Source organism: Chenopodium quinoa, unplaced genomic scaffold (assembly GCF_001683475.1).
Source record: "Chenopodium quinoa cultivar QQ74 unplaced genomic scaffold, ASM168347v1, whole genome shotgun sequence".
In the NCBI taxonomy this organism is placed as follows: Eukaryota; Viridiplantae; Streptophyta; class Magnoliopsida; order Caryophyllales; family Amaranthaceae; genus Chenopodium; species Chenopodium quinoa.
In genome coordinates this window covers 11,802,678-11,829,268 of record NW_018745024.1, presented here as the reverse complement: position 1 = coordinate 11,829,268, position 26,591 = coordinate 11,802,678, and the positions used below count along the sequence as shown (strand labels likewise).

Here is a 26,591-nt window from a genome sequence, read left to right as displayed (position 1 = left end):
AAGAACCATATAGAAAATCAACAATTTCCAAGTACTATACCTTTGCTGCATCCATTGTGCAAGCTTCCAAGGTCTACCTAGCAAAACTTGTATTCTGCGCACGGAAGCCTGAGTACATGCTTCGAGATCAGCATCAACACAAATTTGCCCAATAATGCTACCATGTCATAGCTGCTAACCTTTCAACTTTTGTTGCATTGCATATGTAGAGAGGAACAGACAAGTCCGCTACTTTGTGATGTCACTTGAGCCTTCTCTAAGTCTCATGACAGGAACGATGTTTGGTACATTTGATAGCATGACAATTTGATCAATTACTGCAAGCATTTTAATAAGAAGAAATGTTTCGAACAATTCGATATATATAGATTGTTAATAGTTCAAAATAACATGGATCGCCATGACATGTTTAGCCTCCATTCAGCTGGCTCATTACAGTTATATGATGTTCATGCATACAAACTTGAGGTACACAAACACAGGAAGTACAATCAACAATCATGTCCACTAACTGGATTTTTGGAATGTTAAACATGGTGCATATTCAAATATGCCGAACAAATCCTATAAGTTGGAATTTATAAACTACGTACCTTGAAGGGGGGCCTTAACACCCCTCCGGCTACCAAAGGTAAAGAGGAGGGGGAAAAGCAGTCAATTTAAAGGTCCCTTAAGAGGTACAGGATCAATATTGACACATGAAGAGGAAATGCTTGATTTGCATACAGTGCAGAATTATCTTCCATACTTAGCAGTAGACGCATATAAACAATGAGATTTAGCAGATGGATATCATATTAATACGAAGTATAACAAATTTACAAGGCTATGAGCATTTCGAAGTACTTCCAAATTCAATTCACAATTACAATTGTACAAAATAAATTTGACTAAAGACCTAATAAAATCTTCACACCTACACTAAGACACCTTGAAACAAAAACATGACAAAGAATAATACCAAGCAGAAGCATCAAGGAAATGGAAGCAGATATATGAGCAAAGTAAAACTAGAACAAGTGAAAGCTAATATTCATTTACAAAAAGCAACATAAAGTTAGGAACATTACATGGCAAAGTACAAGTGCCAGGAAAAAACAGAACTCATCTGAAATAGTTTATACAGGGCACTTACAGTTATTCAGTTATGAGTGAACTTAAATTCAAGGGAATGACATCAATAGTTTAAGACATAGATCCAATTCCAAAAAGGTGCAGAGTAATGTATTCACAATAACAAACACCACATCAAGATGACAAGATGTAACTTTGTGCTGTATGGTGGAAAAGTTTAAAGTTGTACCTTGTATCTCTAGTAAACCTTTACTGAAGTTAAAATGAGCCAAACTGGGAAGTCTGCAGTACTTTGGATTGGGAAATTTCAAATAGCATGCTCGTATGTTCACCATTATACAAATTATGTATCTGCTATTACGCTGTCATACTTGGCATCAAGAGCTTTGGGGAGGATACACTTCAAGGCTAATGTTTCAGAGCAGTAGGCAGTCAAAGGGCTGAGGACATCAGGCACAAGTTCTTTAGCAATTGCCTTGGTGGCGCCTCAATGCTCTTAATGCAAGAGGCGTCTCTGTTTAAATTAAGTGTTTGATATTATTTCTTAATCAAATTGAAATCACAACTCCAGTTTTCTTTTTTAATACGGTGGTAGGTTACGTAGTATATAATCATAAAATCAAATGATTTTGATGACAAGATCTGATAGTCTTGCCTCCTTTGATGCAGACATTGTGATAAATATCTCATATATACAAAGATACAACTATACAAGTATGTAAGAGTGGTTGGACCAATAGATTATCCGCAAAATCAAAATAACAAAGAGCAATTACTACCGGCAATGAAAATTGCCTCAGCTAACAAGCAACAATTATATTTTTCAAGGTTTCCCGTATGCATAAGCAAAAAAAGTAACATCTCATCCAAATATGAATACCAAGCATAGCAAATTAACCAAGGGACTTCATAGTCTCATCCTCTCATCATACAAATCCTCAACATAATTTTAGAGCAAGCCACAATGTAGTGTCTACATTTTTTATCTAGGCATGCAGTAAATACCGCCAGCAGTACCAGATGAAATATAAATCAGACACACAATTGTGCCAACACTCCAACAGGGCAACAGAGTATAAATCAGACACAATTTTGCCAGCACTCTAACAGGGCAACAGAGTTATATTGGAGAATTGAACTTCGATTATAGGGAATAAATTTAGCACAGCCACATTTAGCTTGCTTCAGAAGAATATATAACAGAGGAGCTGACACAGAGCATCTTCTAGCTTTTCCATTCAAAAGCCAGAGCAACAATTACACAGAATATGAATCTTCCCTGGACAAAAGTAATTTCCACCATTGGAACAGAACGAAACGCAGCGACCAATCAAAATGAATATATGCCAAGCTAGTAGCAGCTTAAAGAATCAAGAAGATTTGATTTTGCTCATGGGGCAAAAAGATGCCTACAGTGAGCTGTAATTCCAAAATTCCAAACCCAACAGGCAACTTGCAAAGGTACAACTTGAAAAGACACAAGTCAACTGAAAGTTGCCAAGAGGTTGTCAAAGCAAAGACTGCCAGACAGGGAATCATATTAATCAGCATAATTAGATTTGCTTGTGTTGAAGTAAGCTCTACTGATATACGAGGAAGAAGCGAAGGAGTTGACACTTGACATCCCTATCTAGAGAGATAGGGCGAAATCTTTGAGCAATTTGTCACCAATTAAAATTCAACTCATCCGTCATAAAATCATTGAACGATAGATAACATAGCCACAACTTACACGGCCTCTGTAATCCACTTATTTAAAATAATATACTCCGTACAAGCAATAGATCCATCATCAGATAACATCTAATTATAATTACCAAATGCTCAATATGTGAGAACTGATAGCAACTAATCATTGATCAATTTCGATACCAACAAAAATACAATGTGATACCATCAAATTAGTTAATGCTAAGAAAACTCAAAAAAGCTTTCATATAACATATAACAAAAAGGACTAATCTTCATACTATCATCCTACTTAAAATCAAAATTTCACCTAAATCAAAGTAAATATAACAACACTAAAATTCTACTTATTCTTGATGGTAATCCCAAGCTCACTAGCCACAATAACAGTAGTTGCCATGTTAAGAAACATACCATGCTCAACAACACCAGGCAACCTCAAAATCGTGTCACTTGCAACATCAAGATCTCCAATATCCTTCTGAAAATACAAATCAATAATATAATTTTCATTATCAGTTACAAAAGGCTCACCACTCTCAGGGTAAACCCTAAGTTTTGCAACACACCCAGAATCCTGAAACAAATTTCTCAACCTTTGAGCTGAGAATTTCCAACAAAAGGGCACAACTTCAACAGGCATAGCTAACCCACTTCCACCCAAATGCTTAACCATCTTAGTTTCATCCACAATACAGATGAACTTCTTGCAAGCACTCTCAATCATCTTCTCCCTTAAAAGGGACCCACCTCTACCCTTAACCAAATTCATGAATGGGTCAACTTCATCAGCACCATCAATTGCGAGATCGATGACTGGGTATGAGTCTAGATCTGATAAAGGAATACCACATGAAACAGCTTGTTCATGGGTCATCTTTGAAGTGGGTATTCCAATGATTCCAGTAAGTTTACCTTGTTGAAGCAATTCACCAATTCTGCTAACTGCATGTTTTGCTGTTGACCCGGTTCCTAGCCCGATTACCATACCCGATTCGACATACTCAACTGCTTTGTAAGCTGCGATTTTCTTCAATTCATCCTGGGTTAATACCCGGGGTGATGAGATTGAATTGGGTGAACCTAATAAAAACCCGTTTTCCATTGCTGCTTTTTCTGAGGATATGAAATGTGTGCAGGGGATTGCCATTATAAATATAGATTGAATTACAATGTGAATGCAAATTCAAAGAATCAAATTTGATTATGTTTTTAATCAAATTGGATATTAATTTGTGATGAACAAAACCGGGATAAAGATATTGTAATAAAATACACAGAAAAGAGAAGAAAGAGGGAAATATGAAATGAGCAAGAAAAGATAAGAGGGTGTTTGGGAATTTATAGAAGGAGTCAAAAGGAGGAAGATAAGAGATGAATTTGAGTGGTGGAGGAAGAAGAAGTAAGAAAAGGGGGGGGGGGGGGGGAATTAGGGTTTATTATTAATATTATTCGGAACCTAAAAGTGTGTTGTAGGACTCTTTGACTAAAAAAAAGTTGTCCAAGTTGTTTTTGGTGTAGTATATTTTCTTATTTTTTGTGATTTTGTAACGTTTAATTTGTAAAAATCATGATTTTTAAGCCATTGAAGGTGGAGTATTTTCTATCTTTGATTTGGAAAAAAAGGAAAGTAAAGACGTGTACGTGTTGATGCGGGTATGCGGCGGCAACTCGGCACGGTCTAGGATTCTTGTTGAATGAATTGTTTATTGCGAAAAATCTCTTTTTTTTTTCGTTTATTTATTTATGTTTGTGATGACATATTCTCTCTTATTGCCTTATTGGGAACGTCTCTTTTTAACTGTCCTATCATGTCCTTAAGCTCGATGTAATTATGGAGGCGTGATGGATCACTAATAAGGCATGTTCTCTTCAACTTATTTTCAGTTCAATTTTGATTGGTTTCAATCAGTTTAATTCACTTTCTAATTTCTTCTCCAATCAGTTTAATTCACTTTCTAATTTCTTCTCCCATAAAATATTCAGTTCATTTCAGCTCCAATCAGTTCAGCTCAGTAAATCAGAACATGCCCTAATTATGGACTATACCAAAGAACGAAAACAGTATAAAATCAATAATATCAGTGTAATAAATAAAAATACTCTCTTTATTCTTTCTCTCTTCCTCCAATAGAAATCTCGTGGTAATAATGATGGTTTAAAATAAAAGATAACAATATAAAGTCAATAACATCAATATATTTATCAATAATGACAGTATAAATATAAACTAAAATGAATTTTGGTATGAACTATACCAGGTAATTAAGTATGAGTCTATACTTAGGTTGTGTTTCCGATATACTGAAAACAACTTAATTGATTGGGGCTAAGCTAAACTGAAATGAATTATTTATGAGAGAAGGAAATTAAAAAAATAAATTGAACAGATTGAAGCTAAACTGAAATTAAGCCGAACATAATAGACCCTTACAGCCTTACTCGTAAATGTTCTAGCTATTTGTAGGCAAAACAATATTGTCCCTTGGATTTGGCATTCACAAACACATGATTAATATGGATTTGGCATTATTTGAGGTGGCCATAATATATCCAGATATGGCTTAATATCCTTGTGGGCTGTTTTGACAAGAGGCCCGCAATTAAATGGCCATCTTGAGTTCTTGACACCCAAACAATTTCGTGTGGCCCTAAGCACTTCAATTTATTATTGATCTTAGCTCTTCTGCTACCATTATCTAGTTATCGCCATTATATATAGGCCAACGAGTATTGTTAATGGTTATAAGATGTACAATGTACATAATATCTTTGAATGAATTGTTCTTATTCCTACATCTCATAATTAACCATATGACTGTTCTAACACATAAAACACAAAACAAAATAGTACTTGTAGAATAGGTGTTGTTTGGGTCCAATTTACTTCAATTGAGTCAGTCCATAAATGATTCAATTATGAAGCTGAAGGTCATAGGTTCAATTTTCTAATCTATGCCGAGTCAGGTCAAAGGCCAGTCAACGTGAAAGCCCACTTGATTCAAGGCCCATTTCGCCCATTATGCTAAGGTATATAACCATCAATCCTCTCTCTCTACATTCATTCACTTCAAGCCTCAAACAACTAATACTCTTGCATAGCTTTCTCTCTCTAAACATTTTCCTGACTTCGACATTAGGGAGGCCTTCCTCGGCACAACCCTCGAGGCCAATTTACGTGTTTTTGTTGTGCAGGAAATCCTCGACCCAGTCACCACTTGAACCGAGTTCAGTCGAAAGGACCTATTTGAAGGTCCCATTATTTTCACCAGAAACAGGTGCAAATTGGAACATAACTTAATCTTGATAGGCTTGATGGCCAGCAATTATCAAAAACAAATTAGTCTAAAGTGTTGAATTTTTTTTTTTTATTTTTTTAATAGAGTCTAAACTGTTGATTACATAATAGAGATCAAACAAAAATTATCAATAATCATCCAGATTATATATATGTACAAATCTACTAATATACGTGACAAAAAAAGGTTACAAATCGAACATGTAAAAGCCACAAATTTTTAGCACCTCTTTTGTCACTTTCATTTTACCTAAAAACTTCTCTACACTTTTCTATGACATTCTCCTAAATCAAACAAAACATCCACTAAACCACAACAATCATTAACTAGATTAGTAAAAAGATCTACTACTAATCAACTAATCCTTTACTTCGTTTGAATACAATAATCACGTTAATAGTGTAATTTGAACTACCATACGACAACTTAATTCGGACCGAGGTAGCTTAATCGATCAACCCTCCAAAAAATTATGATCCCCATTAAGCAAAAACAGATCCACAAGATAAAGACATGAGCAATACAGCAGCTTGCTCAACTTCACCCAAATTTCTCTTACTACTGTTAATACTATCTTCACTGCTACTCCTCTGTTTCTTTAACTGTGAAGACGAAGTCGACGACGAAGATGATAACGACGATGATGATCTTTGAGCTAAAATCATATTACCCATATCTCTATGATTATTCATCTTCAAAAACTGATCATTATTAACTTGATCATCATTTTCTCCCCTCATTTCTGAACTGGGTTTTTGTTGTTGTTGTTGATCATCTTCTGCCATCTTCCTCTTCCTGAATCTTATCCCACAAGCATTACAAAGTGACTGCAACAAAAACCCAGAAATTCAATCAGAATATTAATCAAAAGCAGAATAAATAAATAAATAAAATAAAGAAATCATGCAATAAATTTATACCCTAGGACCATAAGGACCGGTTCTCCATAATGGGGTTTTTGTGGTCTTGCAATCTGCACAAAATTTCCTCGCTTCATTCATTTTTTCACCTTTAATTCTTTAATTTTATAAATAAGTATTTGAATCAGAGGCTAAAATCAAATAAATGAGTTGGGTTTTTTATGAAGAAAAACAGAGGAATTAATAAACCCAGAAAATTTAATCACCCTCTGTTTTTCTGGGGTGGCAAAATAATAAAAGATTGATAAATAAAAGAGGCAGATAATAAAACCGACATAATAAGAGGCTCGGTGAAGGCGCAAAGTACTAGAAAATTCAGGATTTTTAAAATTAATTTTTGGGGGAAATATATTTTGGGGAGAAACTAACAAAACAGAAATCAGAAGAATTTGGACACCCGCCAAAATGAGGGTGGAGGGAAAGTGAAGGCGGGAACTTACGTGGCAATCTTTTGGGATTGTTGGTTTGGGTAGTTTTATGTGTTTTAGGTTGTTTTGCATGATGGGTTTGTTACTACACTAGTGTAAATTAGATGGTCATAATCTTAAAGTTGGGCAAGGGTTGGATCATTGTGAATATCTTGAATTCGTGATGCCTAAAACTAGTCAAGAAAACAAAAAACTTTATGGTTGCTAGATATGTTAATGAGCCGATGCATAACTCATGAACAAACTCGATCATTAATATAACAAGCTCAAACAAAATTCAAGCTTACTTACTACTCGACTTGTTTACTCGTTCGTGTTAGTTTATAAGCCCATTTAAACTCATTTAAGCTCTTATTTTAATAATGAAAAGTTATAGCCATTATTTATATTTTAGGATTTAAATACTTTGTGAATTAATATGTGTTTGTTTAATTGACAACAAAAATAGGACAGTACAAAGTACTAAGAATTATGGGGTAATCGACTAGGCAGTACTGTAGTAGTTATTTGATTGACAAAAAAAAAAGAAAAAAAAAAGTACATATAGAATTGCAATAGAAATTTACGAAAATTTAGACATTCAACAAAATATGGTAATAAATTACTTTACACCAAACTCTTTCGATCAATCAAATTTCATGTGAATTTTAAGTTCCCTTGTTGTTACCAAGCAAGTTAAGTAAATTCATAGGAATTTTGGAGAAGAAATTATTCTCATAAAATAAAAATTTACACGCAAATTTAAGTTTCATGTCAACCAAACAATAACTAATAATGTATTGATTTTAGTTGTGAAGTATTGTCATTGGGTTCATATGAATGGATTATAACTTATTCAAAGGTATATGTCTTGAACTTGTTTTTTCAAAACTTGATTTTCTTAAGGCAAGTGAAAATTAATTGAGGATATCATACCTTAGTGTTCTAGTGTGAAATGTTGAGTTCATATACTACGTAGCACGTACTACATATTAGCCATATTAGGTTCCACTCCAATATTCCCATGGTAGGATTTGTTAAGAATCTGCTTCCAAGTTGGTCCAATGTCCAACGGCCCATTGGGCCAAACTTTGTTTATAAAAAAACTATTGATGGGCTGTTAAGATTTTATAGTTTTCAGAAGAAAACAAAGAAACATTTTATAGAGATTCGCGTAATCATGTGGAGAATATAAAATTCCAGTATTAAACAAAAATTTAAATCAAATTATTTGATTTGTTTAATTGAATATTGTGTTTAAACAATTAAAATAAAGTGTGATTCAGCGACTTGTACTGATTAGCTAATCTTGTGGATTACGTCGGTTCATTCTTTATTACAAGATCCACAGTATAGCAACACTTTGTTTTTTAATTTGTAGAGTTCTACTTCAAATTATCTTAATATTTTTATATATTCGAATCACAATCACCTTGAATGATTTTAATCAAGTTCAATTCTCACAATTAAGCTCATAACAAGGATATTTTATGCTCAATTTATTGAGTAGATTTTGATGGATTTTAATAGAAGTTTTAAATTATTAAATTTGATTGAAACTCATACGATGCGTAAATCCCAAAACTAATCCTATCTTCGTTCCTTTCATGCAATAATCAGGGTTGTTGATCCAATTTAGAGCAGGAAAAGTGCATTAATAATTCATGCTTCCATATTAAAAGGACAAAAAAAAAAAAAAAAAATGAAATGAGTGGAATATTGGAATATACCCGCTATTGATTATTGCTTTGCTATCAAGTAGTCTATTGACTTCCCTTCAAAAAAAAAGTAGTCTATTGACTTGACTTGTAAAATACTACTCCTGTGCTTCAATCCACAAGATAATTTTGTAAAATACTACTACTACGACACAATAGTAATCCTTGTTCACTTTAAAGGTAAGAATTTCTCTCAATACCCTGCTCTCTAATTTTCAAGTGTCTGACCCGTAAACTCGGGCCAAATTAACATATACAACTACAAGTAAGAGATTTTATTTTTTATTTTTTTTTGGAAAAAAACACCACCTCCATCATTAATATAATAAAATTGGAAGTCTTCGGCTTTTACTTACACTACTCTCATTGAATAAATTTTGGAAAATGATAAACATGGGCTAAGCTGAAAAAAAGAAAGGTTGAGGAAATTACACCAATCTACGCGTGATTTTTTCATGAATTCTCAACTTAATTCCATCTTGAGAAGTATATTTAATGCTTATACATAGCCCTAAGGGCTACATATATCATTACCCATAAATTTTAATTAAATTCCTCTCTATGAAAAAACTGGTTAAAAGACTCAAAACTAGATGAAAACTTTAAAGGAATGAAATCAATACAATCATGTTCGACTATGAAATCACTAAGCTAAGCTTGATATAGCGGAAAAGATTGCACCTTCTAATCTTAAAGTTGTGGGTTTAATTCTCATTAAGAGATACTTTGAGGGTAGGGATTCCTTACCATATTCAAAAATACTACATGCCAATAAGAGGGCTAAATTTACAAGATTATGCAGGGCAGATTTGTTTTATACTCATTTAATTTAATTAAACCCGATCCGTTCTAATCTCATATGATGTTTACTCATGATTCATACGGAGTAATTAGTATAATTAAAAAAAAAAAGGGAAGAGAATACATCTTTAGACTACTGTAGCCCTATGTCCCCCCTAAAAATCTAACATTGTCAAATGAAGTAAGTAAATTGTGATGAACTATGTAAAAAAATTCCCCTCAAAAAAAATAAAAATAAAAATAAAAAAGATTAAAGTTTTTTAGATTAGCTGATTAGGAAATGAAACATACTGGTTAAAAAAAAAAACCCCGAGAAAAACGGAGCGAGTTCGTGATCCGATTTGAAGGGGTGGGTTAAGCAGCAATCATCCACTGCTTGCGTCTCTATTCCTCTTTCTCTCTCCTCTCACATGCGTTCTGGGTTTTCTTTTGCTTCTTTTCTTGCCCCGTTTAACTGCCCTTTCTTTCCTATAAAAATTTCTAACTTCCCAAATTAACCAAATCAAAACTACTTCCTTTGACACTTCATCAAATGCAGTTTCTCATTTGTAATCGCTTTCATTTCATGGTATGTCTTCTCTTTCTCTCTCCTCAAATGGGTTGTTCATTGTTTAGTTCAGTTCATTCCATTTTATTTCTACCAACATAGTTTGATCATATTACATGAATGCTATTCAAGTATATAACTTTGTTAATTGATGCTTTGATTTGATTAACTTTGACCCAGATTGGCTGTATTTTGTTTAATTCCCAGGTCATTAATTTTTCTGGGTGTTTGAATTTTTGCTTGTTTGAGCTTTTCTTCTTTGCCATTTTCTTTCCTTTGATTTTTTAATTTCTGGGTATTGTGAAACTAGCCAACCCATTAGGTTTATTTTTGAACATTTGTGATATGCTTCTTTTTCCAATTAGTTTTGCAAGTGAGCTGGTTAATTAGTAGGGAACATTGGATAATATTTCATTCGGAGTAATTTTCTATTAAATGTATTAATGATTCATGGGCTGTAATAGATTATCGAGTTTTAATAATGAAGATTGGATTTTGACTTTGTTGCAAGTATTAATTTTGATGCACTTCAAATTAGGCCTTGTTTTTGTCTAATGGTGTTGAAGAGAGATTTCTCATGTGTTTGGGTGTCTGGATTGTGTTAATTGCGATTCACAATCATTTTGGTCCTTTTGTTAACTATAGGTTTAATTAATTATAGATCTAATTATGAAACAGTCTAACATGGTTCTGCATTGTGTTGGAGTATATGCATTTCATGATGAGGTTGTTGCTAGAAGAAGCATGTTATGTTTTTAAAGAGGCTGAGCTTCCTGTAATTAATTTTCACCAGAAGGTTGAGGCATTATCCGAGTTTTACGGCGGTTATACTATGAATTCTTGCTGGGATTGAAGATTGATGTTTTCTTAATTTGAAGCTGCCATGCCATTGCATGGTAACTATTACCATTATCTGAATTCTGAATGTCCATTAAATCTCGCAACTCGAGCCTTATTTTAGCTTTCTGCTGATTTGTCTTGATTGAGATTTGATTTGCTGTACAATTGAACAAATCGTCACATTTCACACAGGAGTATTATTTGGTGATGATAACATATTTATGGTGCACAGACTTTTTACATTCATCCTATCTTCCTTTTGTTGCTAACTGACATAATAGTGTCGATGATATTCCATATACAATTATACATCCACTGGAGAATTGCCAATTGCCAGTGCTTTCTTTTACAAATGAGCTGAAAGAGTATTTAATTGGCTTAGATGATAAATGGTAGTAACTGTATGCATGTATCTATGGGATAGGGACAACGGAAGCTGAAAATTTTTCATGGACTGGAAGCTGCTGAATGTTATTCATGGATTAAAATCTCACATCAGGGTTTTCTGAGTTCTGACTTTGTTTACTCTACTGTTTTCAATCTTGTTATGTTTGTTTGAAATCACTCTACTACAAAGCACTGATAGGCTTTATCACGTTATTGCTGTTTTAATGATTGACCTATGACATGAAACTTCTAGCTGTTTCTTAGTCTATATGTTTTGTCTATAACTCTGTATCTTTAAGATTTTACTGATTATAGAGCCATATAACCACCAAAGTAGGAAAGGAGCTTGGTCTCTTTTCAGCTTTGTTCATATAAACATATAGTTTTAAATCTATGCTAAGTTTGTGGAAGGAAACTTCCAGCTCAGCTGGAGCTAAAATTTGTTTTGCTAACCTATGATGATGAACAATTGTTTATGCTAGTTGAATTCTTTTTACGGTCATAAAACAAAACTCACATTTCACATTCTCTGAAACTGCTGTCATCAGGTCTGAGCTATCCACTTCTGATGCAAATACAAAATCCCTTGCTTTGCTTTGTTTTTTCATTGAACGAACGCTGTAAGTTCAGATGAGAACAGCCCCTATGTGCTACTCAATCTTGCGAGTACCCAGATGCAGAGTTTACTCTTTGGTTAATACGTGGTGGGCTGGTTTTGTCCCCATAAGTCCAACATGTAAAAAATCTAATTTTAGGCTGTTAAGTTCTAGTGTTGGTGGGCATGAAAGAAATAGTGGAAGTTGGAGTCGAAGACCCTTAATCACTGCAGATGAAGAAACTAGCAAAAACTCCTTGAGCAGTGCAGTTAATATCAGGCATGACTTGTCAGATAATTTAATTGCGACAACAAGCACAGATTTCCCAATAAACATAACTGATGGTAGCAGTGCAGATGTCCGACAACTAATAGCTGAGAATAAAGAGTTGTCCAGCCTTGCGACTTTTATTGTCTTTGATCTTGAGACAACCGGGTTTAGTAGAACTGTAGAAAGAATCATTGAGATTGCGCTTCAGGACCTTCACGGTGGTGAAAACAGCACGTTCCACACTCTAATTAATCCTGGGCGTGATGTCGGAAATGAATTTATCCATGGTATTTCAACCCAGATGGTCAGTAAACCTGGTGTTCCAAGGTATCTCAACCAGAATTTTTTTACAAATTTAATTATAACTAGTTATTTTATTATTGTAGTGTACAACTTTACAAAAGATGTTGGTCTGGGTATATGAACTAGTTAATGTTCTATAACATCATGCTATCTTTGAGGAAAGGTGAGATTGTTTGGTTAATTCTTCATCTGCCCCGCAGCTGAAGTTTGTCATTATAGTGACCTACTTAGATATATAAGACAATCGACTATGCATTACTCTTGCATCTAATGGTTGAAAACAGATGCATGTGCACACATGCTTTATTCTTTTAATTTTTTGGTTAAACTACTCTCCAAACAGATCCATTAAACCCCTAAACGGGTATGGTACCATGATAATGATGTGGGAAGTCAAGGATCAACACCTGGTAGATCTGTCTTCAGTATTGACATTGACACTTTATTTAATTATTTGTAGTCTTTTCAATCTTTATAGTGTGTTTGGTTTGCGCAGCTATGGAGGAAAGGGGAGGGGGATGGAGAAAAGGGAGATTAGGGGGAGGGAAGGGTGCTTGAATTTTTCTTTCGATCTGTCCAGTAGTGAAAGATTTTAGTTTATTGAAAGGGGAAGAAAAAAGAAACCACCTCCATTCCACATGTAAATAAGGAAGTATAGATCCCTCACGCTCCATCCCGTCCCCTACCCCTGAAATTTCCTCATTTAAACAGACTATAAGTTTGGTAATGCTTATTTTCAATGTTATTGGTCTCTAATGTAGGATGGAGGAGCTTATTCCAATATTGCTCAAGTATGTCCAGAGCCGTCAGAAGCCAGGGGGATATGTGGTGCTTGTCGCACATAATGCCCGAAATTTTGATGTGCCATTCCTAGTTGCTGAATTTAGACGATGTGGTTTTGAAATCCCTTCGAACTGGTATTTTGTGGATACTCTTCCTTTAAGTAAAGAAGCAATGAAATCTGCAGGTGTTGTCTCTTTCATTATCCTCCCCTTCTCTTTTGGCTGAGATATTGTCATCTTAAGTTTTTCTTTGTCTCCAGGAAAAACTGGGTCGAAGACGTTGAAAGCACTTCAAGAGCATTTTGGAATCTCACAAGTAGGTGAAGCTCACAGAGCCATGTCAGATGTGCATTCTTTATCACTAGTACTTCAGAAGTTAACCTTTGTTCTGGAGCTTCCAATCGCCGGGCTAGTGCAGAGAGCTTTTACGGTTGATGAATTAACTAGTAGCAGTACAAAGAAGAAAAAGAAATAATCAAGCTAGTTCTTTTCTTCCTTTGTCATTACTGTATCATCATTGTTGTTGATTTATATGTAATTCTTCTAATCATAAGCAAATCACTCATTGTATTACGATCATTTGGACAGTTATAGAAATGAAGCAAAGTTTTAGATCTTTCAGATCATTACATTTGTCTACTCTCTCTCTCTTTTTTTTTAAAAAATATATATGTGACACCTTTGAAGACTGCTCTTGTTGAGAGTTGAACTCAAGACCTCCCGCTTACTAAACGGGTGCTCTAACCAACTGAGCTACAAGAGCTTGCAGTACAATTTATGCAGTTTTTTTTATTTTTATTTAAACAAGTTAGCAATTTGCTACCTACACTATTTTGTAAACAACAAAATCACTACACTTTGCTATTTCAGATCAAGGTCAATTACAAAAACTTAAAGTTAGTATGACTTGATAATAATTAAGGGGAAATATTGCACCAATTACATAAATGGTTTAGCTGCTAGAATATTATAGCCTATAGGCATTTGATCATTGCATGTTTATATCTAGCTCTCTCGTGAGTTACTTGTATGCTGTTCAATGTGAAGCCTAAATAAAATGAGTAATGTGAACCATAATGAACATATCGGCTTCATTGCTTAATAATGTTTACAGATAAACAATGTCTGAATCTTTAAAGAATCATCTGAAGAAGATAGATCTACAAAAACCAATGTTTCACTTCAGAGTAGTTCTTCCAATAATGAAATAAAACTATAGCTGCCTTTGTCTAATGTTGTAGTCTTGTAAAGTTGTAATTGTTGTCTTAGTACATTTGTATGTATACACACTTGTTCGTGGTTTTGATTCATGTAATCCCTATTAGAAGCTCTCAAAACAGAATAGGCATAAAATTGAGTACACGGCATGTTTAGGTGAACCAGCCAAGAACCTGAAGCTTTTTCTCTCTGGCTAATAGCAGATGAAACAAATTTGATAATATGTGAAAACCAATACCTTCACTTTTTAAAAAATAATTTCCTTCAATACTAGGAGAACGAGCATGACAAAGCACATTATAATGAGAATGGTTGCACATTTCACTATTCCCCCATGCTTCTGATTTCTATCTGCCTGCAAGTTCAGCGCCACAACAGAAAGAAGAAAATGAAAAAAAAAAAAGCATCAATCACATAAGATGACGCCACAAAAGAAATTAGCTGAACGGTTATTTTAGACCATATATACAAGAAAGATGACCTTCTGAAGCTGTTTTAGGCCCTCCTGAACTGTTGCTGCTACATTCTGAATGTTGTAATCTACCCTATCAACAATTGTACCCTGCACGCAAGCATGATGGATTATTATCTATATCATTCATGGGTATGCTCAGCTGACATATCATGAAAGTTGCTTAACTGCTAACCTGATCTATCACCAACACTGAGAGATCCTTCATGATTTGAGCAAGCTCATTCACTGATTCTGCAACCTATAGACAACATGAAAGAAACAAGACGTGGATCAGAGATGTTTATGTTTATGTGGATGTGAATGTGAATGTATGTATTTTGGAATCAGTAATAATATTTTACTTTCTCTATCTCTGTATTATTCTTTTTAACTTAATGTTTCCCCCCTCCACTAAAATAGCTGTTGCATTAAAACTTACTACTCAGTAAATTACACATTAGAATATTGGATGATAGTCTGATAGATTAATCAATTTAATTAATTTCATATAATAGTAAAGGCTGTAAAGCCAACAGCTAACTGGCTGATGTCTACAGTAGCAGCGATGGTAGACATTGATCACCAAAACACATTTGTAATAAAAAAAAATTTGCATTAATTACTTGACAAGAATGAATGAAAAAAGAACTAGAAAAAAGGAGACAGACTAAACAAGGATCATACAGAGTTCAAAAAGATTTAGCAACTCGGGAAAAAGATATTTTCTACAACACATGAAAGTATCCTAGTTTAGAATCAAAAGTCAAATACATATGCAATTAAGCTTGTTATACAATCAAGCTATTAGCTATAGCTGCATTACTCACCTGTTGGATTTCTCGCTCCCTCTCTACAGTGAAGGCTTCACTTTTCCTTATCCTTGCTAGCTGGTGCTCATTTATCTCCTATATATGGAACATAAAAATATAGAACCATAAAAAATTGGCACTTAACACGATTTATAAAGGTAAACATAAGATCCACAATGATAAAGGCCCATCAGCAATAGGTACTAATGTAATATACACAAGAAATTGCTGAAAGGATTTGTGACACTTTATGGGACTTGACAACAACTCCTAATCCTCGAGCTGCTAACTTTCCCTATGATAATTTCAAATTTACTCAGTTTCTGATTCACGCTGAACAAAAGTGAAAAAGGTTTGAGAACGAAGAAAAGTTGCAAAGCCACTAAACTAAAGATCAATTCAGCAAACAAATAATGTTGTTTTGTCTCAAAAGTATGATTTCATTGTTCTTGACAGTAACTCTTAATTTCTAGTCTAGGATAAACATCTCAGAAATCTTGAAACAAATCAGTTAACCTGGTTGCAGTACCTGGTCATCCAAGTCAGCATCTTCGACTTGAGATCTGCTCCCATTCATATTTATTTCCAAGTCTCCATCTGAACCCTAAACCAAGAAAGTAGCAACCTTCAATGTTTCAAGGTTGATAGGATAAAGATAGCAATCGTAACACTAAGATATACAGTCATATAATAACTGCATAACCAGCAGTCCAGCAAACAACAGCTATGCAGACATCAGGTTCTGATACTAACCTCTTTTTGCTTTTGAAGGCGCTTTAAATATGCAGATTGCTTTTTCCGAAGCTCCATTGATAAGCTTTGAAGATCAGTTGCAAATGAACGCTGCAGTAAAAACATCCAAACTTAACTTCAAAGGACAACTGCAGCATAAGACCAACATTATTTACTCAATTCAACCCCTGATAAGTTAGATTTATACCTGCACATTTTTCCTGACATTCGAGTCCTTTGTAGGTCCACCAGCAGAAAGTCTATGCAAACTCTTTTCAGATTTCCTTATCAAATTCGTTATCTCATTAGTAAGGCTCTCAATTCGGCGCTGATCTTCTTTACCATCTCCAAATGAAGGCATCAATGCTTTTGCATGAGCCTTTGTCAACTCAGCCATTTTTGAACGTGCACACTGCACATTTGATGCCACATCTTCGGATACATCTACCCAAGCTGATGGCAGACCAACTTCTACTGCACCTTTCCTGCATCAAGAAACTTAAATTCCTTAAGAGGACAACACTACAATTATATAATGACAACATCACAATTTTCCAAAATTTAACTTCAAGAAAAGATCATTTAATTGCTAAGAAATACATAATTACATACACATTGATGCCGAAAAAAGAGCATTTAAAAGAAGGTGAGCAATAGAGCATGTTAACAAATTATAACACTTCAACTATATGATTAGAACCTCACCATTGTTTCAGTTGTCTAATTATAAATAACTTCCTAGGCATATATGGTCTCTAAGAGGTAAAATATCGGTATAGCCGATTTATGGTATGTAGTTCCATACGTCCAATCAACTTTCTTCTAGTACAACAGTACATTCCCCTGTTACCTGCATCTTCTTCAATCACATACTAGTTATTTTCGGGTTATGTTCGGGTTGAGTCAACTTTTGCCAGCTCTAATTCAAAATCGTATTCCTTACGAACTAATGCTAATTACGATTACATTTATATCCAATTAAACAACAATGTATACCAAATTAAACAGCAAAAAATGACCAAAAATAATGAACATTGAGAAATTAACAAACCTAGAAGTTCCAGGATCCTCAGAACTAATAGGCGTATATGATCGAGCACCACGATGAAGCAAAGAGGTAGCAGCCAAATCAATACTATGTTGATGCGACGTCGTTCCTTCGATCGGCGTTCGTACGCTCTTCAGCGCATCTCTGTGCTTCCTAAACAAAATCGTCCGGTTTCTCGACGTCATTGAAATCTCATATCATCAAATTTAGCAGTATAATTGTTGAATTGAAGAAGAATTTGACGAACTTTAGTTTTGAAAATCCCTAATTTCGGCACATTTTACATTAAATTTCTCTGTTTTTTTTAGGAGAGAAGATGAAAAGGAGAATTTGGAGATGTGTTGAGAGTGATTTAGAGGAGAGAGAAAATGGTGAATTATGATCGGAAAATTGGCGGCAATGTGAGGGAGAAGAATGGTGAATGGGTGATCAGAGGTTGAATTGGTGCAATCTGTGCTCCAATGGCGGGGAGATAGAAAGTTCGGTAATGGCAATATCAACGACTTTTTTTAGTTCCACGTTTAAAAATTTACAGCCTAATGAAACTGCATTGGATTGGACTAAGGGCCTGTTCACATTCAATGAACTGAAGTGATTGAAGCTGAATTGAATTGAACTTAACTGAATTAAGCTGAAATGAATATTTTATGAGAGAGGGAAATTAAGAGCTGAACTGAACTGAACTGAATTGAAATCAAGTAAATGTGAACAGGCCCTAAGCTTGGGTAAAAAATTAACTGGAACTTATTAGACTTGGAAATAAAGTTGTGGGATTAAATTTATTGAACCATAATGCATATTCAAATTTAGTGAGCTAAATAAAGAACGGAGCCATAGTGAGCTACTGAGCTAAATGAGTTCCATGAGCATTGATTCTTAGACCTCACGGATACAAAATAGGAGCGATCCTCTGCCTCAGAATTATAAGGTAATTAACCACGAAAGATTACTTGGTATTGTATTCCCGTATAAAGTAATAGAGTCATTAGAATTTAAAAATCTCACATCAATTGTATGATCCCTTAAATTCAAACAATAGCGATATAGATCAGATTGTTTAAGTGTGTCCCTAATGAGCCTTATTGTCTTATTTTATTTTTATTTTAATATTTTACGCGTGTTTAATTTCTTATGTTAAAAAATACTAGTATTATCATCATAAAATAGTGATATCGATCAAATTGTTTAATTATCTCACATCGGTTGTATGATCCTTTAAATTCAAACAATAGTGATATCGATCAAATTGTTTAAGTGTGTCACTTATGAGTCTCATCATCTTATTTTATTTTTATATTTTATGCGTGTTTAATTTCTCATGTTAGAAAATTCTAGTAATTATCTTACCGTAGATGATGTTTGTCCGCATCAAAAAGCTTTTTTCCAATAAGTGAATAATAACTCTATTCTCTTATAATATAAGAGACATATATTAAAATGCGTACTCGTACTAATTAAACAAACATTACACCAAAGTACCAAACCTAAATTATTCCAAAAAAGAAAAGCATGGTTTTGCCAATTGGACAAAGATGAGCCGTCATGATTCAAGAAGCTGTATCCAACAACAAAAGAACAAAAATTGAGTTTGCAATTTGCAAATCTTACAACTTACAATGATCAAAATTTTATTTTAAGGAAAAAAAACACCCAAAATTCCCAAAAAAATACCAAAAAGAAAAAAAGAAAAAAATAAAAATAAAAAATAAATAAAAGACGAAGAAGAACTGGCAAAATGAAGTGAGCAGAGAGCAAGCTGATATTTTCATCTCATCTCTCAACCTTCCTTTCTCACTCATCCGCATTTTCTCTCTCCTCTTCTCTCAACAATTCTGAGCTCATACACTCTCATTCTTCTTCATTTGCTCGAAAAATCCCCAATTTTCATCTTCATTTTTTATCAATTTACATCTACTTGAGCTTAACTTTCTGGAGTAGCTCGAATCGAAACCCTAATTAATCGATCAATAGTTTTTATTTCCCGATTTTAATTATGGATGGTGATTCTTGGGCTGCTCGTTTGTCTTCTGTTTCTAAGCGTTATCAATCTGCTTTCCAAACTCGATCAGGTAAAACACCAACAAAAAATAGAAAAACCCTTTTTAATTAATTTTTTTTTTCAATTTTTGGGTCTTTTTAATTGATGTTTTGGGTTTTATTTTTGGGAAATTACAGATGTTTATATGGGATTTGAGGATATTGAAGGAGATGATGATATAAGGGAGGAGTTTCCATGCCCATTTTGTGCGGAGTATTTTGACATTGTTGGACTGTGCTGCCACATTGATGACGAGCATCCTATTGAAGCAAAAAATGGGGTATTTACTTTTCTTCTTTTGTCTTCATTATTGATATATATTGTGAAAGTTGGAAACTTTAATGTTGAAAAAGCTTTAAAATTTTATCAATTTGTTGAAACTCGAACTTTAAATTGTAGTCATACTGGTTTAAGCTGTCGTGTTAATGTATTGTATTGTATTTTTTTTTTTTTAATGTTTGATGAGCTTAATTGAGTGTATAGAAGAGGAAAGATGATTCTTTTGTTTTTTTGGGGCGGTGTTTGCATCCATATTGTTTATTTGTATTATAGACTCTTGGATGATGATCTCATGTTTTGGGAATCAAGATGTCAATGAAGAGGATTTTAGGAACTGTGTGATGATTCCTTTTTCTTAAAAAAAAAATAGTCAGTGAAATTTCTTTATTCATTCAAATGATCAAGATATGAAGTTTGACGCAAACCGTAAATTATTATGGGAAAGGGTAATAAAAAGAGGTAGTTTGTATTAGGTTTGATAGCCAGGATGATGTATGCAAGCTACACGTATCTTGGTGTTCGGACTAAGTACCACATTGGCAACACGTAGGTCTCTTTAGTTTGAAGTAAGGAATGGCTATGTTAGAGTTTGAATAACATTGATGGAATGATGGAGTTGTGTCAATGTTGCTTGCACTTAGTTGTCAAGAACTTAGAATAACAGTGTGGCTTGTTTACATATCAGAGACATGATGTGGCTGCTGCATAAGCGTAACCCTTTTCTTCCTCAAACATCGGATCTTTTTCCATAGTGTATGTTGAAGAATTACTTTGCTATATTTTTGGGGCAAGGGGTCAAGAGGAGAGAAGGTGTCAGTAGACACTTTCATAATTAGCACTGGAGTTTTGAATGCGGCGGCTGGAAAATGTTGTAGAATATGAGCTCTAGACCAATATAGGAGTGACGAGCTTATGTTGTAGTAGAGTACTAGAGTTAAAGTGAAGAAGAGTTGAGAATGTTTGAGACAATTATGCTCAAGCAGTCAAGCTCATGAAGGGGCTAATTGGGGTGTCTGTGGTTATAAGTTAGCAAACTGTTTTAATGCTTTGTTCTTGCTCTGGAATCATTTTGATGATTATAAAACTAAGACAAATAAAGCTGAGTGTCTTATTGAGGATCAGCTGGGAAAATATTACACATTCTTACCTCTATCTGGAAGGGCATTTAGAGAGTAATATGCCGTTGGCAAGTGTTGAGGATTGAGAAATTGTATTACTTAGTCTTACCCATGCTTGAGACTTTAATGAGGTCATTTCTAAGAGATTCACGTAATAAACTTTTTTCCAGAAAAGGTATCATTAGATTAAAAAACGATATAATAAAGGATCTTGGGGGAGGTGAGCAAATATAGTGACACTAAACATGGGGGGTTGGGAAGAGTAGGCAATGCATAGAAGTAATTGCTAGATATTGTAATACCACTCATGAATGGAAAGGAAAATGGGAGAGACCCGTATCTTATGTAAACAAGGATCTAACATTAAAGAGGGCACCGTCTTGACGAATTGTAAAAATCATTTAATCCCGTAGAATTCTTTTCAGGGTTGAAAACATGCTGAATTCTGGATATGCCCAATCTCCTGTGGTCCCTTAGGTTTATTTCTTTTCTTGCCACAAGCATCGGGGTGTCTCATCTTTTATGTCAGATGCCTTTCCCTTCTTGCCTTCGATTGTGGGTCATTAATGACCTTTTATTATAATTTCTTATTTCATCTTTTGTAATATCCACTACCATTTTTTTGTATGAAATCAACTCTAATTGGCGGATACTGTTTCTCATAGAACAGGTGCAATCTTATCACCACACAATAAGAGCTTCCTTGAGTTTTAAGCAGTAAATTATAGTATCTTCTTGTCACATGCAAATGCACTCCTCTTTTTCAATCAATTATTTAGTATGTGGTATAAAATACTGATGCTGTAATTGTAGTGAGTGACTCAAAATACTGATGACCATCTCTGTGCATAGAATCTGTCTTGATCCATGTATCATAGTAGGAAGGGTTGATGTCATGTTCCTCTTGTAATGTATATCTTCTTACCCTAGAAAATATGGCGGCGGGAAGGTGTTAAGTAGGTGAATGTTTTGGGAAGTACGTTTATTGGAGCTAAAAATAGTATGAGAAGACATGATTTATTATGAGCTCGTGGTGGCTTTTCATTTGGATCTAGTGCCAGCTAATTGCATCCGTTATTTTATGTTTTAGTATGGGATAAGTTGAAAACTGCTGCTTGTCTGTTTCTTGTTCAATATATGGCCCTAAATTATATTTGTAGAGGATATTTGCCCTGGATCCAATGGACAGTGAGGCAGTAGCTGCACTTGGAAGTCATGGAAGAAGTTTTGTTGTTAGATTGACATGAAAAGTAGAGAAGAATGGGGGAAAACAGGATCTGTATACAAGACAGGTTTCAAAAAAGGAAAAGGTAGTCATCGCTAATTTCCTTTTCCTACCCCTGGTAGTTTTTGGTCCAGATTTCGCTTTATCCTTTTAATTCTTTGTATTTTAAAAACTCCTGTGCTTCTATTTGAATCTGAATCCCCACTCCCCCCTTAATACATACCCTCAAACTCATCCATGACGTGGAGACATGACCCAACGTTCCTCTACATTTTGACCCTCCTCCACTACTTGCTATTATCCCATTATCCTTTAATTACCCCCTTAACTCCTTCACAACCAAGCAACATAAGATGCTCTTTGACAAATTGTCTGGACAATCCCCCATACCAATCATTGCCAACCCCAAGATTTTCAAGAGAGGGAAAGTGCAAGTTTGAGTATTATTACATTAGTCTTTATTCCGAAAGCAAAGGTTTCTGTGTGATGTTTGGAGTTTTGGACTCTTACCCTAGCAGTTCCCATGTCGAACTGACCAGGTTGCAGACATGGGATAAGGTTGTGGACACTGGATGTGGGACATAGGTTGGACTTGCAAGTTGCTAGGGAGATAATTGACTAGCACCAAATCAAAAGGTAATTCTGATAATGTTAGATAGGGTTTCAAAATCCAGATCTGTGAATCAGGGCACCAATTAAAGAAAAGAGAAATTTGGACGTGTTGGTCGTTAGAGTGATGCAAAACCCACTAAGTATTGGCCAACTGCCATGCTCTTGCATGTTGCGAAGAGAGAAGATGGCTTGTGTTCAATAAAGCACGATGAAGGGGTAAATGAATGGTCAACGAACAAGTGTTCCAAAAAAAAATTAATGCTATTAACTCTGAATTTATATTTTTAATTTTTTAAAATCTTATAGATAATATTAAAAATTATGTAAGTAAAAACAAATTTTATTTCTCGCTTCCTTGAATATAGAATTTCCTGTATCTGATCCTTGGCTCCATACTTGAGTCCGATGCTGGTGTCTGGGTCAAGGCATCATAGGTTTCACCAAATATGACTCCATGGTTGGACTAGGCCCTTTAAGTTTTAGATTCGGAATTCCCAAAGACTTGAGTTTAGCCAACACATGTAAATGGTGAAGTTTTTGCTTGAAGACTAGAAGTTACGGTGAATGAAAGAAGTAAGAGAGAAAAATGTCAAATGGAGAGGTACAATGGCAATGTGGTGAGATGATGGTGATGGAAGTGTCTGGGCAGAGAGAAGCTAATATGAGGGGGAGACTTTATGGCACAGATTTCGCTTTCTTTCAATTCATAACCGAAACACAATGAAATGAACTTAGATATCATTCCTTATTTCAACAAGAAAATATTTTGAATGAAAGTAGTCTGAGCTGGCTGGTTCCAATTTTCATTAGAAACCCTATGGTAGAATAATATATTCTTATTAGAATTGCAATTCACGGGGCTCTGTCGTTGTTAAGTGAAGCTTTTATTTAATTGGGCAAAGGTGGCCTTCTTCAACCTTAGTTTTGAATTGTGGCAGCGAATTTTAGTAGACATGGTCTTCCTGTTTGATCCCATTCCTCTATCTGCCTTGAAATAGTGTGGTGGAGCTTATGATTTCTAGGTACTTGCTTGTGCATAGACGATGCCTTTATTTCTCACTCTTTCTCTCCCTTCCTCACACCCTTAAAAAGCAAAGGACTTAGTGGAGGACAAGAAAAGACGTGTAAGTGGTGTATGCCAATGATCAAATGATGTTTTTGTATGAGTAATCAATTTTCCTTTCTCTCAATGAGGCTTTGCTACCCTTAACCATGTAAAGTATCAGTGATTGAAAAGAATCACTCGTATGAGATTATCTGTATCTTTTATGATTCTATATTTGATCTGTGAATGCTTTTGACAACTTTGCTTCCCCAATTAAGATTTTCACTTGGACATTTTTACATCTGAACCAAAGTTTAGGGGTTAATTTTAACCCCGATATTGCATTTCCAGACTATAAATGCTTAATTTTCTAAACTTAAGTATTGTATATTTTTTATATGTTCTGATATTGAAAATGCTTTGTTGTCTTTTATTGAAAGTAACATTCTGGGTGTTGAACAAATTTGCGTGCATTCTTTGTTATTCCTGATGGAAGAGAACATGTCTTTATTGCCATTGTTATTCAGGGTATAATGGTATGCGTACCTTATTTTAGAAAGTGAAACATTGGGATGCTTCAGTGAACAGTCCAACTTTTAGGTAAACTAGTTAAAAGTTTGCTTTTCGTTTAGTATTTTGAGAACTTGGATTTAAAATTTTATGATTCCTGACCTTTTGATATACTGTATTTTCACACTGTGACTGTTTTGATCTTCAGGTATGCCCAGTTTGTGCCATGAGGGTAGGGGTTGATATGGTTGCACACATCACGTTGCAACATGGGAACATTTTTAAAATATCCTTTTCTATTTAGTAATTACTTTATTGCTTATTTGATTACATTTTTTGGTTGCAATCCTCTGTGATTTCTTTTACTACTACAATAACAACCAACTAGTCAAATACAGATCTACCTGAGGGTAGGGTATGGGGAGGTCCATGTAAATGCAGGATACTCCTTGTCTCCTTATAGTGAAATTTAAAGGATAGACTCAGATATATGCTGCGGAGTTGTAATTTATGTTGAATTCTTTTATAATGTCAAATTCACTCATCTTGTTATAGTCTCTTAGGTCCTCCCTCCCTCCTTTCTTTTCCTCGTCTCATCTCAAATTATATATTCAAAACATGCTTTAATTCTTCAGAAAGATAAATAATTTCTCAGCCTTGAAACATTGGAAAGCATTTGTGTCATTGTTGATTTAGGCGTTGAGGTCCTTTTGTACATTTAGAGGATATGTTGTTTGAGTTCCTTGACTATATCCCACGTACAGCGCAAGAGGAAATCGCGCAAAAATGGATCGCAGTCAACACTTTCACTGTTGAGAAAAGAATTGCAGGAAGGAAACTTACAGTCCCTGTTTGGGGGTTCTTCCTGTATAGTGTCATCTTCCAATGCTGCACCTGATCCTTTGTTATCATCTTTTATATTGCCTATGGCTGATGATATTGGGATGTCTCAGTCTCAATCATTATCTGATACAAGCACAACAAAGAAAGGCAAAGAGGAGAGTGTACGAGAAAGGTTGGTATATTATCTTGTCTGTTTCCTGTTTATCAGCTTTTACATAATGGCAATACTCTTTCATACTCAATAAAAGATGTTACCTGTTAGTCCATTGTGTTGTACTGTTTATCTACCCCAACATCTGTAGCCTATATCTTGCCTGAGAAAAAAAGGACAAATTTTCTGAAATTTGATCGCTGTGTTGTTTTGTGATTGTTGAATATTGCTGCACAGGACTATCTAGTAAATATGTCCTTTTTACCATAATTTTTGGGCTAACTAACATTTGAATTGCGAGCCTGTGTTTACAGTGCATGTTTAGTTTTATTGCCAACTAGGTTATATGTATTATTCGACCTGGCCGCCTTTACAGTTTGTCTATGATAAGGCTTCAGTATTTTTATCAGTAGTCAGGATTCCCTACGAATCAAATATTAAGTAGTACATGCTTGATAACTTGGATAAATTTGCTGGTTGAATCTAATCTTTTAGTGGTGGCAGGCATGTGAAATCAGAGCCCCTGTCAATCAAAGATCAAGAGGAGAGGGCAAGGAGATCTGAATTTGTCCATGGTTTGTTGATGTCTGCCATGTTCGAGGACAAATTATGAAGTTGCGGGTTGTGGATTTGAGAGGATCATTGGTAAACCAGTTTGTAGTGAATATGCAAATGTATCTGCGAGTGTAATAACCTGTAGGAATAAATGTAATTTATGATGAGAGTGGAATATAGCTCTAGGCTCAAACAGATATAATCCTTGTTAAATTCTCACGATTTTCGTTACTCTTAGCACGAGGAATGAAGATATAGAAGTTTGTGTTTGCTTACCACCCTCCCTCTCCCCCGAGTGTAAAATTAGAATCTTTAGGGCAT

At 34.7% G+C, this 26,591-nt stretch overlaps 5 protein-coding genes and 1 non-coding gene across 8 annotated transcripts; 2 read left to right on the top strand and 4 right to left on the bottom strand.

Moving 5' to 3' along the window:
- Window positions 1-2,904: 2,904 nt before the first annotated feature.
- On the bottom strand, window positions 2,905-4,334 carry LOC110708736 (probable ribose-5-phosphate isomerase 2). The gene has a single exon (XM_021886947.1). The coding sequence runs from the start codon at window positions 3,911-3,913 to the stop codon at window positions 3,107-3,109; it is 807 nt and encodes a 268-aa protein (XP_021742639.1). The 5' UTR covers window positions 3,914-4,334; the 3' UTR covers window positions 2,905-3,106.
- A 1,597-nt stretch (window positions 4,335-5,931) lies between these two features.
- On the bottom strand, window positions 5,932-7,283 carry LOC110709017 (GATA transcription factor 16-like). The gene is made up of 2 exons (XM_021887245.1): window positions 6,983-7,283; window positions 5,932-6,889 (listed from the first exon to the last, which is right to left on the bottom strand). The coding sequence occupies exons 1-2, from the start codon at window positions 7,061-7,063 to the stop codon at window positions 6,545-6,547; spliced, it is 426 nt and encodes a 141-aa protein (XP_021742937.1). The 5' UTR covers window positions 7,064-7,283; the 3' UTR covers window positions 5,932-6,544.
- A 2,573-nt stretch (window positions 7,284-9,856) lies between these two features.
- LOC110708732 (exonuclease DPD1, chloroplastic/mitochondrial-like) lies at window positions 9,857-14,272 on the top strand. 2 transcript variants are annotated; one of them, XM_021886943.1, is made up of 5 exons: window positions 9,857-10,476; window positions 11,249-11,351; window positions 12,231-12,875; window positions 13,613-13,818; window positions 13,894-14,272. In XM_021886943.1, the coding sequence occupies exons 3-5, from the start codon at window positions 12,313-12,315 to the stop codon at window positions 14,106-14,108; spliced, it is 984 nt and encodes a 327-aa protein (XP_021742635.1). In that variant the 5' UTR covers window positions 9,857-10,476; window positions 11,249-11,351; window positions 12,231-12,312; the 3' UTR covers window positions 14,109-14,272. The 2 variants fall into 2 exon arrangements, with proteins under 2 accessions (XP_021742635.1, XP_021742634.1); XM_021886942.1 differs by lacking the exon at window positions 11,249-11,351 and having other exon boundaries at window positions 9,858-10,476.
- Window positions 14,273-14,322: 50 nt separating this feature from the next.
- TRNAT-AGU lies at window positions 14,323-14,396 on the bottom strand. The gene has a single exon. It is a non-coding gene; the product is annotated as a tRNA-Thr (tRNA).
- A 388-nt stretch (window positions 14,397-14,784) lies between these two features.
- On the bottom strand, window positions 14,785-18,079 carry LOC110708733 (syntaxin-41-like). 2 transcript variants are annotated; one of them, XM_021886944.1, is made up of 8 exons: window positions 17,898-18,079; window positions 17,055-17,331; window positions 16,864-16,957; window positions 16,644-16,711; window positions 16,133-16,210; window positions 15,499-15,564; window positions 15,333-15,413; window positions 14,785-15,206 (listed from the first exon to the last, which is right to left on the bottom strand). In XM_021886944.1, the coding sequence occupies exons 1-8, from the start codon at window positions 18,077-18,079 to the stop codon at window positions 15,099-15,101; spliced, it is 954 nt and encodes a 317-aa protein (XP_021742636.1). In that variant the 3' UTR covers window positions 14,785-15,098. The 2 variants fall into 2 exon arrangements, with proteins under 2 accessions (XP_021742636.1, XP_021742637.1); XM_021886945.1 differs by having other exon boundaries at window positions 16,133-16,207.
- Window positions 18,080-19,327: 1,248 nt separating this feature from the next.
- On the top strand, window positions 19,328-26,548 carry LOC110708735 (protein DEHYDRATION-INDUCED 19 homolog 6-like). The gene is made up of 5 exons (XM_021886946.1): window positions 19,328-19,963; window positions 20,070-20,212; window positions 24,930-25,007; window positions 25,480-25,736; window positions 26,220-26,548. Exons 1-5 carry the CDS (start codon window positions 19,888-19,890, stop codon window positions 26,326-26,328), a joined length of 663 nt encoding a protein of 220 aa, XP_021742638.1. The 5' UTR covers window positions 19,328-19,887; the 3' UTR covers window positions 26,329-26,548.
- The last annotated feature ends 43 nt before the right edge of the window (window positions 26,549-26,591 follow it).

Bases quoted from the DNA above. Each gene is read 5' to 3' on its own strand.
- LOC110708735 (XM_021886946.1), top strand. From the start codon at position 19,888: ATGGATGGTGATTCTTGGGCTGCTCGTTTGTCTTCTGTTTCTAAGCGT. The intron at 20,213-24,929 runs GTATTTACTTTT...TTTGATCTTCAG, and splicing joins CTATTGAAGCAAAAAATGGG to GTATGCCCAGTTTGTGCCAT. The intron at 25,737-26,219 runs GTTGGTATATTA...TAGTGGTGGCAG, and splicing joins GAGGAGAGTGTACGAGAAAG to GCATGTGAAATCAGAGCCCC.
- LOC110709017 (XM_021887245.1), bottom strand. From the start codon at position 7,063: ATGAATGAAGCGAGGAAATTTTGTGCAGATTGCAAGACCACAAAAACC. The intron at 6,890-6,982 runs GTATAAATTTAT...TTTTTGTTGCAG, and splicing joins CCGGTCCTTATGGTCCTAGG to TCACTTTGTAATGCTTGTGG.
- LOC110708733 (XM_021886944.1), bottom strand. From the start codon at position 18,079: ATGACGTCGAGAAACCGGACGATTTTGTTTAGGAAGCACAGAGATGCG. The intron at 16,958-17,054 runs GTATAAATCTAA...TTTTTACTGCAG, and splicing joins ATGTCAGGAAAAATGTGCAG to CGTTCATTTGCAACTGATCT. The intron at 15,565-16,132 runs GTGAGTAATGCA...TGTTGTCTATAG, and splicing joins GGGAGCGAGAAATCCAACAG to GTTGCAGAATCAGTGAATGA.
- LOC110708732 (XM_021886943.1), top strand. From the start codon at position 12,313: ATGAGAACAGCCCCTATGTGCTACTCAATCTTGCGAGTACCCAGATGC. The intron at 12,876-13,612 runs GTATCTCAACCA...TCTCTAATGTAG, and splicing joins AGTAAACCTGGTGTTCCAAG to GATGGAGGAGCTTATTCCAA. The intron at 13,819-13,893 runs GTGTTGTCTCTT...CTTTGTCTCCAG, and splicing joins AGAAGCAATGAAATCTGCAG to GAAAAACTGGGTCGAAGACG.
- LOC110708736 (XM_021886947.1), bottom strand. From the start codon at position 3,913: ATGGCAATCCCCTGCACACATTTCATATCCTCAGAAAAAGCAGCAATG.